This window comes from Sebastes fasciatus, chromosome 18 (genome assembly GCF_043250625.1).
Source record: "Sebastes fasciatus isolate fSebFas1 chromosome 18, fSebFas1.pri, whole genome shotgun sequence".
Taxonomy (NCBI): Eukaryota; Metazoa; Chordata; class Actinopteri; order Perciformes; family Sebastidae; genus Sebastes; species Sebastes fasciatus.
The window spans coordinates 414,057-428,874 of record NC_133812.1 but is presented as its reverse complement, the minus strand read 5'-3'; the positions used below and the strand labels follow the sequence as shown (position 1 = coordinate 428,874).

The window sequence follows — 14,818 nt, the reverse complement described above, 5'->3', positions numbered from 1 at the left end:
TGCTGGCTATGCTGCTGGGCGATGCTGCTGGGCGATGCTGCTGGCAATGCTGCTGGCGATGCTGCTGGGCAATGCTGCTGGCGATGCTGCTGGCAATGTTGCTGGGCAATGCTGCTGGGCAATGCTGCTGGCGATGCTGCTGGCAATGTTGCTGGACAATGCTACTGGCGATGCTGCTGGCAATGTTGCTGGGCAATGCTGCTGGCGATGCTGCTGGCAATGTTGCTGGGCAATGCTGCTGGCGATGCTGCTGGCAATGTTGCTGGGCAATGCTGCTGGCGATGCTGCTGGCAATGCTGCTGGCAATGTTGCTGGGCAATGCTGCTGGCGATGCTGCTGGGCAATGCTGCTGGGCAATGCTGCTGGCGATGCTGCTGGCAATGCTGCTGGCAATGCTGCTGGGCAATGCTGCTGGCGATGCTGCTGGGCAATGCTGCTGGGCAATGCTGCTGCATTGCCCAGCAATGCTGGCGATGCTGCTGGCGATGCTGCTGGCAATGCTGCTGGCAATGCTGCTGGCGATGCTGCTGGCGATGCTGCTGGCGATGCTGCTGGCGATGCTGCTGGCGATGCTGCTGGCGATGCTGCTGGCGATGCTGCTGGGCAACGCTGCTGGCAATGCTGCTGGCAATGCTGCTGGCAATGTTGCTGGGCGATGCTGCTGGCAATGCTGCTGGGTGGGAGCTCCGACTGCAGGTCTAGGTGGCAGCGAAGCTGCAGGAGTGTGAGCTGAAGCAGTTTCTGGTGAATGATGCTGCGGGGAATCGGACCCGATGACAGGCATTAAGAATATCTACTTATATAGAAATATCCAATATTCTCGCTGATGGTCTTGTTTACCTCTGTAGGTCATATAGAGGCACCAGTTCTACACTGAGACTGTTTCAGAACCCGTTAAAAGGTCCTTTAAACTAGATTCGGGCTCTGATCTGGTGTGTCCAATCAGAAAAGTTGGATCGAGAAGTGACAATCTTAATCACTGTTGTGCTTGTGTCCATTCTCATGCTGTTAATGAAGGATGTTGCTGCCTCATTAGCTGCTTCGTCTGAGGAGAGCTTCTCCCCATGTGTTCAGGCAGTATGAGCTCATTTGTTTAAGTCAGCGGTTGCAAACTGAATCTGTCACAGATTTACTGGTTACATTTGCCACCAGTAACATAATCCACTGGAATAGTAGCATTACAAATGACTTTATATTTGTACTTCTTCCATAATCCCATTACTTTAAGTTTGTGTTGGTCTTTGCTTTCAAAGAGACAGAATAATCCTTGATTTTTAAGCTCAAACTGAATCTATTTTATTATTTATTTTTAGTATCTGCAGCTGATTTCAGTTCTTGTTACAGTCAGATTACAGCTGCTACATTATTTGTAATCCATTTTTCTATTTGGCATTTAACACATTTAAACCACTCACCATGTCTACTTCTGATATGCTGTCCAAGCTTTCCACCTGAACATCAACTCCAACAGGGACAGCTGGACCTGCAGAGAAATATCAAACAGATAGAAGTTATATAGGATATGTCAGGCTCATTGACTTTCTCATTTATGTTTTAAAATGACATCATAGTCCAGCACAGGACTGTTATATGATGCCTGTCATACTAATGTGGAAACTGCACAAACAAACGTTTAAAAGTTTAATTTCAATGATTTCACATATTAGAAGCAGGTAGATCTAAAGAGAAATATACTGATCAGCCATAACATTCAGTCCACTGACAGGTGAAGTGAATAACATGGATTATCTGGTTACCATGGCACCTGGCAGTGGGGGGGATATATTGGACAGCAAGTGAACATTCTGAACTTTGAACTTTGTGTTGGAAGCAGAAAAAATTGTCCAGCATAAGGATGTGAGAGACTTTGATGAGGGCCAGATAATGCTGGCTAGACGACCGGGTCAGAGCATCTCCAGAACTGCAGCTCTTGTGGGATGTTCCCGGTCTGCAGTGGTCAGGACCTACCAAAAGAGTCCCATGGAAGGAGAACCGGTGAACCGGCGACAGGGTCAGACCCGAGGCTCATTGATGCACGTGGGGAGCGAAGGCTGGCCCGTGTTGTCTGATCCAATAGAAGAGCTACTGGAGCTCAAACTGCTGAACAAGTTAATGCTGGTTCTGATAGAAAGGTGTCAGAACACACAGTGAGGAGCAGTTTGTTGCGTATGGGGACCGGTCAGGGTGCCCGTGCTGACCCGTGTCCACCGCCAAAAGTGCCTACATGGGCACGTGAGCATCAGAACTGGACCACGGAGCGATGGAAGAAGGTGGTCTGGTCTGATGAATCACGTTTTCTTTTACATCATGTGGATGGCAATGAGTTGGAGGTGTTGACTCGGCCTCCAAATTCTCCAGATCTCAATCCAATGGAGCATCTGTGGGATGTTCTGGACAAACAAGTCCGATCCACGGAGGCCCCGCCTCGCAACTTCCAGGACTTAAAGGATCTGCTACTGACGACTTGGTGCCAGATACCACAGCAGACCTTCAGAGGTCTAGTGGAGTCCATGCCTCCACGGGTCAGGGCTGTTTTGGCAGCAAAAGGGGGACCTACTGAATATTAGGCAGGTGGTCATCATGTTATGGCTGATCGGTGTATATCTCCTGACAGAATGTTGATATTAAAACTCTGCATTACATTCAGTGACAATCTTTTAATGTCCAGTGCCAACCTCTTTAAAACCATATCCTCTGACAATATCTGCACATGACAACTACAGTATGGTTCTGGTAAGGAACAGGTTGTGTTTATGGCAACATAAATCGTTAGATTATGACAGTCGCATGAAAGTCTTAAGTGCTATACGCCCATACACCACCCCAACCTCCACCCTCTAACACACCACTAACTTTCAGCTTAGTTACAGAAAGGGCACCCACTCCAGAATGATCCACTCTGACTGTAATTCCTAAGAACACTCAGCTGGGGTTTACACGTTTGGCTCACTGTATCTAACTATGTAGGCTAGGTCTTGTCTACTGTAGGTAGTTATTGGGTATCTGAGTTTGACACTAGACATCCTGTCTCCTACCGACAGGTCATGTTGGTTTATTTTAATCATGATCATGATTAACCATGTATTCCTACAACCCTCAGTAGTAGTGACTTCATGAGTTTCTTTAATGATAAAATCATAACTATTAGAGACAAAATTAATCACCTCCTACCGTCAACTGGTACCAATTTATCCTCGAACTTAGGAACCTTAGAAACAGCTGTACAACCTGATATATATTTAGACTGCTTTTCTCCTATCGATCTCCACAAATTAACCTCACTGATCTCCTCATCTAAATCATCTACCTGTCTCCTAGACCCCATCCCAACTAAACTGCTTAAAGAAGTTTTACCTCTAGTTAGCACCTCTTTACTGGATATGATCAATGTGTCTTTACTAACAGGCTATGTACCACAGTCCTTTAAAGTAGCTGTAATTAAACCTCTTCTTAAAAAGCCCACTCTTGATCCAGAGGTCCTAGCCAACTATAGACCTATATCTAACCTTCCCTTTACCTCCAAAATACTCGAAAAAGTAGTTGCCAGTCAGCTGTGTGACTTTCTACAGAACAATCATTTATTCGAAGATTATCAGTCAGGATTTAGAGTGCACCATAGCACAGAGACAGCACTAGTGAAAATTACAAATGACCTTCTAATGGCATCGGATAAAGGACTTGTCTCTGTACTTGTCTTGCTAGATCTCAGTGCTGCTTTCGACACCATTGACCATGACATCCTATTACAAAGACTGGAACATTTAATTGGCATTAAAGGAACTGCACTAAGTTGGTTTAAGTCCTATTTATCAGATCGATCTCAGTTTGTACATGTCAACGATGAGTCCTCCATGCACGCCAAAGTTAGTCACGGAGTTCCACAGGGTTCTGTACTTGGACCAATTCTATTTACCTTATATATGCTTCCCTTAGGCAATGTTATTAGAAAACACTCCATAAACTTTCATTGTTATGCAGATGATACCCAATTATATCTATCAATCAAGCCAGACGAAACAAACCAGTTAACTAAACTTAAAGCATGCCTTAAGGACATAAAAACCTGGATGACCTGCAATTTCCTGATGTTAAACTCAGACAAAACTGAAGTTATTGTACTAGGCCCTGAGCACCTCCGAAACAAATTATCTAATGATATAGTTACTTTAGATGGCATTGCCCTGGCCTCCAGCACCACCGTAAGGAACCTGGGAGTTGTCTTCGACCAGGATATGTCCTTTAACTCTCACATAAAACAAACCTCACGGACTGCCTTCTTTCATCTACGTAACATTGCGAAGATCAGGCACATCCTGTGTCAAAATGATGCAGAAAAATTAGTCCATGCATTTGTTACCTCTAGACTCGATTACTGCAATTCCTTATTATCAGGCTGCTCCAATAAGTCTCTAAAGACTCTCCAGTTGATCCAGAATTCTGCAGCACGTGTACTGACTAGAACTAGAAAAAGAGATCATATTACGCCTGTATTAGCTTCTCTGCACTGGCTACCTGTAAAATCCAGAATAGATTTTAAAGTCGTCCTCCTCACCTACAAAGCGCTAAACGGTCAGGCCCCATCATATCTTAAAGAGCTCATAGTACCCTACTACCCCACTAGAGCACTGCGCTCACAGAATGCAGGGTTACTTGAGGTTCCTAGAGTCTCCAAAAGTAGAATGGGAGCAAGAGCCTTCAGCTATCAAGCTCCTCTTCTCTGGAACCAGCTCCCAGTTTCAGTCCGGGAGGCAGACACCGTCTCTACATTTAAGAGTAGGCTAAAGACTTTCCTCTTTGATAACGCTTATACTTAAGCTGCTATAGGCATAGACTGCCAGGGGACTTCCTATGACACACTGTCATAAGGAACTTCCTATGACACACTGAGCTCCCCTCTCCTTATGTATATACTCATGTCCCATGTCCATGTTGTTACTAACTTCATTCCTTCCCGGGAGTCCTTGTGCCTCCTTGTCTCGCAGCTAACCGTGGAGCGGGGTCACACCTGGAGCGAGGTTATACCTGGAGCATGGGTACACTTGGAGCAGGGTTTCACCTGGATCTTGGTGGTCTCCGGTATTGTGGCTGCATCTGCTGCCGCGTCGGTGCCTGCTTGACACCAACTGCTACCATCCCTAATTAACTACGTCTGTACGAGGGACTACCAATGCTAACGAGGGATTTCCAACACCTAGTGACAATGTGGCAGCCTGGAGAATAACACTTCTCAATCACTGCCAAAGACATCAAGAGCTCCCAGCAAGCATGCTGATGCTGCAGGAACCAACGCACGGGCATCGATCGCAGGGACGTCCCACACCAATACACATGGACGTACTGAGGAGAGATGCTGGACAGTGCTGGCTTTCCGATAGTTGTATTATCACTCTTTCCATCCACCACTATTGGTTTTGTGTTATCAGTCCTACTTGTATTAGCTATTACAGCTGCTAGACTGCTATTGTGGCTGCTTCTCTATCTCTCTCTCTCTATCTATCTCTCTCTCTCTCTCTCTCTCTCACTCTCTCTCTATCTATCTGTCCCCCCAGCCGGTCTCGACAGATGGCCGCCCGCCCTGCGCCCGGTTCTGCTCCAGGTTTCTTCCCAGTAATCGGGGAGTTTTTCCTGGCCACAGTGCGCTTGGTGGATCCTGTTGGGTCTCTAAACTATGGTGTACGGTCATAGACCTGCTCTATATATAAAGCGTCTTGAGATAACTTCTGTTGTGATTTGACGCTATACAAAAATAAATTGATTTGATTTGATTTGATAATCCCTGAATTTAAAGGTTCTCTATACGACAGTCAGAACATTACAGATCCAGTATCTAGGATTTCAGGGGATCTATTGGCAGAAATGGAATATAAAATCATCGCTGTTCGTCTGAAAGAAAACAGATAATGAAGTTCAGGTTACGAAGCAACGAGCTAGATTGACCTGCTATGAGCTTCTTCAATTGTGAGAAGATAGAAGGAACAGCTTGTGTGATGGAGTTAGGGTTTTATACCGTCATTGCATGTTCACAGGTGACTTTGTTGGTATAACGACTCGACCTGTGCATGTGCGAGATGGAGATATCCAGTGCTAAAGCACCGTCATCTGGTGGTCAGGAAGAATGAAATACAACAATTTTTTACCATTCTAGAATTGATAAAAATGATCAATAATCCCTCCAAAATACCACATTAAGACACCAAGACTTTGAGGAACACCATAGAAAAAGACTTGCTGTTATTTGGGATCAAAAACTTTTGACATTTGGAGATTGGATGGCGAGCACTTGTGTTGTGAAAACCCCCCTTATTGTCAATCTAGCTAGGAAAGCCATCCATCATCTGAATGCTCTAGGTCTCTAGTTTGATCCATCCATCCTCTGAATGCTCTAGGTCTCTAGTCTGATCCATCCATCCTCTGAATGCTCTAGGTCTCTAGTCTGATCCATCCATCCTCTGAATGCTCTGGGTCTCTAGTCTGATCCATCCATCCTCTGAATGCTCTAGTTCTCTAGTTTGATCCATCCATCCTCTGAATGCTCTAGGTCTCTAGTCTGATCCATCCATCCTCTGAATGCTCTAGGTCTCTAGTCTGATCCATCCATCCTCTGAATGCTCTAGGTCTCTAGTTTGATCCATCCATCCTCTGAATGCTCTAGGTCTCTAGTTTGTGGCTGTAAAGTTTCAGGAGGCTTTGATTATCCTAGAGGTCACCACAGGTCATATTATACAGGGAGGTCAATGAAATGTCTCCTATGGGGACTAACATCATCACACATGAATACAGTTGGACTCATTGGATCTACCAGAGTCTCAGCTTTACAGTGATACCCAATTTATGGAGTTCAACACTGTTTAGGGACCCCAGTATGCAGAAATATTCAAACACACCATTTTAGAATAGGAGACAATAACACATTTAAACTGCATGTGATTATCATAAAGTGGGCATGTCTGTAAAGGGGAGACTCGTGGGTACCCATAGAACCCATTTACATTCACATATCTGGAGGTCAGAGGTCAAGGGACCCCTTTGAAAATGGCCATAACAGTTTTCCCTCGCCAAAGTTTTGCCTAACTTTGGAGCGTTATTTAACCTCCTTCCCGTCAATCTAACAGTGTTGGTACCGATGGATTCTTTAGGTTTTCTACTTTCATATGAAACCAGTATCTTCACTCTAGCTTTAAGACTGAACCTGCTACAGCCTGTTAAACACAATAATGTCGGCCGGGGTCTCAGAGGGCACATTGACTGCTGTAGTATTATTAATCTGAGCAGCCGTGAGGGTGCCAGCCTTACGTAACTGGTGGCACAGCAAAGCTGCTACCTGGAAGAGGGGAGATCAGCTCGTGCCCAGTTCCAGCTGTCAGCAGAGTGTCCTCCCTACTCTTACTCACACCATATGCCATATACCACATGCCAGATTGAGCAAGGCCTGAGCTCCTGTTGACGTGTTGCCTCAGTGGACGTAATACCAGACACCTGCTGAGAAAAAAAGCCTGGACTAGCGGTGCTTGTGGAGCGGGATGGGTCTGTGATTTTTCTCCGTCTCAGCTCTCTCTGCAGCTGCGTCACAGGAGGCCAGAGCCAGAACCCAAAAAAGGTTTGTCCAGAGGAGGGATGTAACTGTGCATGTTCCCTAAATGACAGAGTATGGCAGCCTGTTTTCTGTGCTTCAATGTTTAACATGTTGGCTACAGATTGAGGCTGAAAAAGTGAGGTGTGTGTTTGGGTGTTTGTACGTGTACAGGCAGGACAAGCGAGCACACAGGAAATGTCCCGCACGTGGTTTTGCCAGAAGATTTCCGTTTGCTATTTTGAGCTGACAGCATCAGCGAATTATTCCACGTCACTGATTATCAGATGAGACCCATGAATGCGTCATAGAGATGCTCCACATCATAACTACTGTCGGCCCTCGTAGCCCTCAGTAGCACTTCCGTGTGGCCTGTTTTCAAATGGGGCATGAAGCAAGAGAGCGCCAGCCAACGCCACGCCACAACAGTATTGACATCACAGAGGAGCAAACACTAGATGTCAAAGTTAAAATGCAAAACAGCCTGTTTATGGGCACACGCAGCATGCAGAACAGCCATATTGATAGTTTCATGGTTCAGCTTTCCTGAGAGCCCGATGGCTTCATTTAACACGACGTCTTACTCTTTAATATGGAATTATCCTCAAAGAACTGAAGCGGAAACAAAAGCAAATAATCCATACGCATTCACGATGTGACGTAAAAGCAAACATTTGATCAGCCACAGAGGGGATTCATCCAGCTACTGAATATTTGATCAGTGTAATTATTGAGTCATTGTGTGTGTAGACTTTCATAATGTGTCTAATTAAGAAAGTTACCCTTGTAGGCCACATAATGATCATTAATCTAAGAAGTGCAGGATTTCATTGTTGGGGAGGGACTTTTATTGTGATGTGTACCAGCAGTGTTTCCTGAGCTTTTGATCCTGTTTTACTGCTCTGTGCTCATCTATTGAAGAGTGTCTGTGACCAGACAGCTAGAAGAAGTAAAGAAATAAAGAGCCAGTTCCCCCGAGCAGGGCTGAATTCATCCATTACACACCTGAGGAAAAAATGAGCTGTGGGCCGCCCTGTTCCCCCCCGCTCCTTCAAGTGCTCATTATGTACCACACACAGCAGACTTCATTATAATGTGCCCATAATAAATAATAAATTCCCCCAGACAGTACTCCTATGTTGGAAGTTTGCTGTGTGTGAAAATAATTCTGTTGAAACTAGTGGCACATATTCTCTGACGAATTAGTTGTAGTTGGACTTGTTGGTCCAGCACATCCCACAGATGCTCCATTGGATTGAGATCTGGAGAATTTGGAGGCCGAGTCAACACCTCCAACTCGTTGCAATCCACATGATGTAAAAGAAAACGTGATTCATCAGACCGGGCCACCTCCTTCCATTGCTCCGTGGTCCAATTCTAATGCCCATTGTAGGCACTTTTGGCGGCGGACACGGGTCAGCATGGGCACCCTGACTGGTCCCCATACTCAACAAACTCCTCCTCACTGTGTGTTCTGACACCTTTCTATCAGAACCAGCATTCACTTGTTCAGCAGTTTGACCTCCAGCAGCTCTTCTATTGGATCAGACAACGGGCCAGCCTTCGCTCCCCATGTGCATCAATGAGCCTCGGGTCTGACCCTGTCGCCGGTTCACTTGTTCTCCTTCCTTGGACTACTTTTGGTAGGTCCTGACCACTGCAGACCGGGAACATCCCACAAGAGCTGCAGTTCTGGAGATGCTCTGACCCGGTCGTCTAGCCAGCACTATCTGGCCCTCGTCAAAGTCACTCACATTCTTACGCTGGCCCATTTTTTCTGCTTCCAACACAAAGTTCAGAGTTCAAAATGTTCACTTGCTGTCTAATATATCCCCCCCACTGCCAGGTGCCATGGTAACCAGATAATCCATGTTATTCACTTCACCTGTTAGTGGTCTGAATGTTATTGCAGATCAGTGTATATAATATAATATATATAAATGTAATAGTGCAGATTATGCAAAATGTGAGCTTCTGGTGAAGGATGTGAATCATTTAAGTATTATAGAATGCTGCTGGATTAATACGGGGGAATAAAACAGCCTTGGGGTGCCCTGGTGGTCTGGCTGTACGGCGCTGTCCGTGTCCCGATTCGTATCTGGTCTGAAATCTTTGTTGCTTAATTTCCTGTCATCTCTATACTGTCCACTATCTAATGAAGGCATCAAATACCCTCAAAATATTACTGGAAGAACAGCTGCAGCCTTTAAAGAAATAGTTCATACTTTGGGAAATATTTAATATTAGAAGATGAAAATCAATCTGATGTCTGTATGTAAAGTAGACAGCTATATGAGAGACAGATATCTCTATAGCTCTAAACTATCTGCATGGAGAGATTCCACTACAGGAAGTGTCTGTTATTACTCACCTATAATTTACATGCTATATATAGTGCCCTCAGAAAGTCCATGTCCATGGTGTGTACACTACTTTCTGCTAACATTCTGATGATGGTTCAGAAGCTCTCTATTTCCTGCTCAGTATAGAGTAAACTACTGAGTGTTTTTATCTGTAGTATTATAGAGAAAAGAAAACATGTGGACTCATCACTGCCCTTTGATGCACACATCAAATCTGTCTGTCAAACCTCATTCTTCCACCTGAGGAACATTTCACGACTGAGACCCTCACCATGCACAAACACTGGTCCGAGCCTTCATCAGCTCAAGCATCGACTACTGCCACTCTCTCCTCGCAGGCCTCCCAAACACAACTATCCACAGACTACAATATGTCCAACACAGAGCAGCCTGGATCCTCACCAGAACTTGTAGATCACAGCACATCAACCCAGTCCCCCCGCTCCCTCCACTGGCTCCCAATAAACCATCAGATCATCTACAAGATACTCCTCCTGGTCTTCACTGGTCCCACCTACCTACAGGAGCTCCTCACCCCTCAATCCTCAGCCCGGACACTCAGGTCTGGCAGCTCCAACCTCCTCACGGTGCCACGGACTAAGCTGACAACCAAGGGGGGTCGTGCCTTCTCGTCGCTGGGGCCACGTCTGTGGAACCAGCTCCCAGGAACAATCAGGGCCTCAGACTCACTGTTTTTAAATCTGATCTTAAAACTCACATCTTCCTTTTAGCTTCCCCCTGGGGTTTTATAATCACTAGGATTTCAGAGTATTTTTAATTGCTTTTAACTTACATCAGGATTTCAGTCATTTGCTTATTTTTCTGACTTTCTTCTTCTTTTTTTCTTGTAAAATACTGCATACGTAAAAGTCTTCAGCCAATAAAAATCCTTCAAATTCAACTACCTGAGAAGGAAATATCTCTCTTTGGTTGAACTGCTCAAGCCCTGTTCACACTGAGCCAGAACCTGTGACGAGAGGTCACCAGAAGGCATCGCTTCATTTGAAGGGTTGGAATGACTCAACAAGGGAGCGGATCTGTGTGACCTGACCCTTTGTGCTTCAGCTTTTCTAACACATTTCTAGTTATTTATTTGCATCAGTTTCTTTGAAGACATCCTCATTTGTCCAACTGAGCGTAGAATGGGAAAGGTTAGCTAACATTAGCCACCACAAGCTACCGGTCCGTTTTATCACTTATTGATTTAGGTTTTTATTCAGAAGAGGAAGAACATGTTATTTCCTCATTTTTCTTTTTCAAAAATGACATATGCTAGCTTTAAAGCTGCAGTAGGTAGAAATGGAACAAATATGATTAAAAAAAGTTATTTTTATAAAACTGTCACTATATCCTGACAGTAGTGCACGAGACAGGTAATCTGAAATAAATGTTCCTCTGTGTCCTCCGGTGTCCTCCGGTGTCCTCCGGTGTCCTCCGGTGCTCCTAACAGCATCTACAAGATTTCACAGACCGGAGGAAAACAAGCAGTCAGAGCTGATCTGGAGTCTGCTGTAAAGCTGCCATCTCTGAGCAGCTGTCAATCACTCGTGAACTCCGACCAAACGGTCAAACTAGGCAGCGCTGATCAAATATGAATCAATATTCTGTTACGTTAATGCCTATTTCTCTCCTCAGATGTTCTCAGAATCATCTTGTAGTGTACTGTTTAGCTGTGAAATGAGAAAGTTTGTGACCCGGCAGCCATGTTGAGATCTGCTGAGGAAATACCAAGCACCGCCCACCAGCCGGAGCACAGCCAATAGGAACGCTTTCTCTCTGAAATGACCTGTGATTGGTCAAAGTCTCCCGTCACAGGCTAGATGTTCTAAAGCCTGAAAACAGAGCCATGAGGAGGAGCAGAAGTCTAGTTTTCTCTCAGAACACTTGAATTACAAAATGCTGAAAGGTTATTATGGGATTTTTGCCCAATAATGCCAAAAACGTTCTGCCTACTGCAGCTTTAAAGGACCAGTGTGCAGCATTTAGGGGGATCTATTGGAATGGTTGTGTTTTCGTTAGCTTAGAATGAGCTGTTTATCTCTACATAGGGAGCAGGTCCTCTTCACGGAGCCGCAGCCGCCATGTTTCTACAGTAGCCCAGAACGGACAAATCAAACACTGGCTCTAGATAGGACCACTCACATTTTCACATCAGCCACTGTAGTTCTCCGACACGCTTGGCACACGGGAGAAGTTTCAGTTGGTTTCAGTCTGCAACCTCACCGCTAGATCCTACACAGCGCTCTTTTACTGTCTGTCTACATGAACCTCCTCACACACAACACGGCTGAATCTGAAATATCAATCATCATCATCAAAAGCTTTTACAGAAAGTCAAATATCATAGATTACAGCTGCACTTTGTCTCATTTCTTCATTAACTATTATTCACAGACTGAATAGTCCTCATGGAGAAAAACACCCTATCCATCCCACCTAATGATGCTGGACTGCTCCTCTTGTCATGGATTAGCAACTGTAAATCCACTGTTGGTTTACTCTGGCTAGATTAGACAGCATTATACGCTACTGCTAAGGCTAGAAAGAAATCCCAGTGAAAGGATGCAGAATCCCACGGGTGAAATGGAGGGAAAACATGCCGTCTCTTTAATGCAGATGTGACTAATGCATGACAGCTCTATCCAGCCCATCAGATGTTTTTTAAACCTGAGGCAGACAGAGAGGAGGAGCTCCATAAATAGATGTACACAGGAAATCACAACTTGATGTGATGACAAATATTCCATCCAAACAAACATCGCCTTCCCTTCAGCTTCCTGTGTGTGTGGGTTGTCGGGCGCCGGTAGGGGGCCGCCCAATGGGAGCGTTGCAGGTGCTCTCATTAGGATAACAGACAGGTTATCAACATGCACAGCTCCACCTGCACACTATTGATAAGACAAACCTTACCCACTACTGCTCTCTGAGGCCCACTGTAGAAGCAGAAGAATCATAACCAAACAATTAACATTTCTCTATTCAATATCTTTGTTTGGTGGGATCACAACAGAACACCTTATTGTGTACGTTTGGACAATAAAATGCACCACAGTCAGGATTTGTCTGATTTCTCCCATCCCTACACCGACATGCCCGTTGGCACGTAGCAGCGTCGCTCTCCATAACGTTCCGGAAGCGGCCGTGTTAAGAGGCTTTCATTAGTAACACTGCAGTCGCTCCTTTTGAAGCCAGGAGGAACCACAGCAGCTGCTGCACACACACTTCTCCCTCAGCCAAATGAACGCATGGCAGTCTCACAGGCAGCAGCGGGGTGCTCACACAAGTCAGCTTTTGATGATGTTGAATAAGACGATCACATTCTTCTTCTTCTGCTGCAGAAGAAGCTGCCTGCACCGGCAAACACAAGCTGACAGACGCAAGACTAAAAGTGGTCCTCAGTGGGATCCACGCTCCCATCTGTGGCTGCAACTGTAGTCCCAGAGGAGCATGAAATTCACTGTGGGACGTTTCATTTAGCTCGCCACCTCCTCCTGTGCTTAAACAGGACCCGTTTATGCTAAATACCAGAGAATGGGACTCTTTAGTTCATCAAATAAGCCTCTTATTTTTAATTGCCTCCCCAAATCCCTGCAGCAGTACCATTGTCCTGACATTCAAGGTGTAAAGCGGGGACACACACAAAACCCCCCTGTTGACTTTAGCTTGACTGATCAGTGTCAGTGCTGGAAGATACAAACAACTAGAGGATGACCTCTGCTCAGCTCTGTGTCAGGATGTATTCACAGTGTTCTAGAACCTGCTGAGGATTTCTCTCTGTTTTCCTTCGCTCGGGGCTGTGAGCTCCACACTTCGTCTATTTCTGTCCTCTTTAGGTCTGGCAGTCAAACGGAAGAGAAGAAGTGGGAAAAATACACCTGCTTCTGTTTTCCCAGTTAGCGCGGCATCAACATTCACTTCACACTCAGGTTCAACAGAAGGTGAACCTTATCTCATCCTGTTGGTGTGTAACATCACTCAAATAACTCTCACATTATCACCGACATGATCACTGACTCCTACAGCTCACGGAGCTTACTGTACCTGCGAAGGCGGGCCTCATGGTGAAGTCGTGGTCGTCTATGCGCAGCAGGTGGCTGGTCTTCACCTTTCGGGATTTGGTTCCATCTGCGACCTTCTTTGACAGAGGGCTGGTAACAGAGAGGAGAGCGGCCGTTAGAGGTTTTTATCAAATGTTACTCAAACTGTAGGAAATGGTGCATTTGATGGGAACTATTTTCAGCGGCGGATTAATCCACATTTGGTGATCTACTGAGTATTAGTGTCAGTAGGATGGAGTGTGTGTTGATGGTGATGAAGGAACATGTCAACCAGTGACACAGTGAGGCTCATTGATGTGTTTTTAATGGAGCTCTATGGCTCAGAGGAAGAAGAGATCTCAGGCTGTGACAGTAGAACGGATCCATTGTTGGTTTTGGTCTGCACATGGCAATAAGAAATGTATATCATCAGACTGTCCTTTATACTTACAAGAGAGAGACTTCTCTGTGTTTTGTTGATATCGCCGGGCCGGCCATGTGTGCTTTTAGTGCATGTGAGCATGTCCCTTAGCTCGCGGCTGCCGCTCTGCACTGCTCTCATACGGCGGTTACCGCTGATAACACCGTCCCAACCCACGGCGTCGTCGCAGAAGCATCGACCCTCCGGTCCCCCCCCAGGTTAACACTGTTAGCTCTGTCAGCACTGTTGCTGTTGTTTTCACTGTTCGTGCTGTTAGCACCGTTAGCACCGTTAGCTGTGAGCTGCCGGTGTAAATGACTCTTATATGTGTGTTAAGGTCCTTTAAGGTAATTACTTTCTACAAGCTTTTATTTTGATAGTCGCCTTTTTTAATATTATGTGACTTTTATTTTGACGCCACCTCCTG

General features: G+C 45.4%; 1 protein-coding gene across 2 annotated transcripts in view; it reads right to left on the bottom strand.

Moving 5' to 3' along the window:
• The window catches only part of LOC141756031 (gamma-aminobutyric acid receptor subunit rho-2-like), a 150,357-nt gene that overhangs the window by 133,880 nt on the left and 1,659 nt on the right, over nucleotides 1-14,818 (bottom strand). For both annotated transcript variants that reach the window (XM_074615460.1, XM_074615461.1), the window contains exons 2-3: nucleotides 13,975-14,081; nucleotides 1,416-1,483 (exon numbers count right to left, since the gene is read on the bottom strand). In XM_074615460.1, the coding sequence (XP_074471561.1) occupies nucleotides 1,416-1,483; nucleotides 13,975-14,081 (175 nt within the window). The remainder of the gene's footprint in view (nucleotides 1-1,415; nucleotides 1,484-13,974; nucleotides 14,082-14,818) is intronic.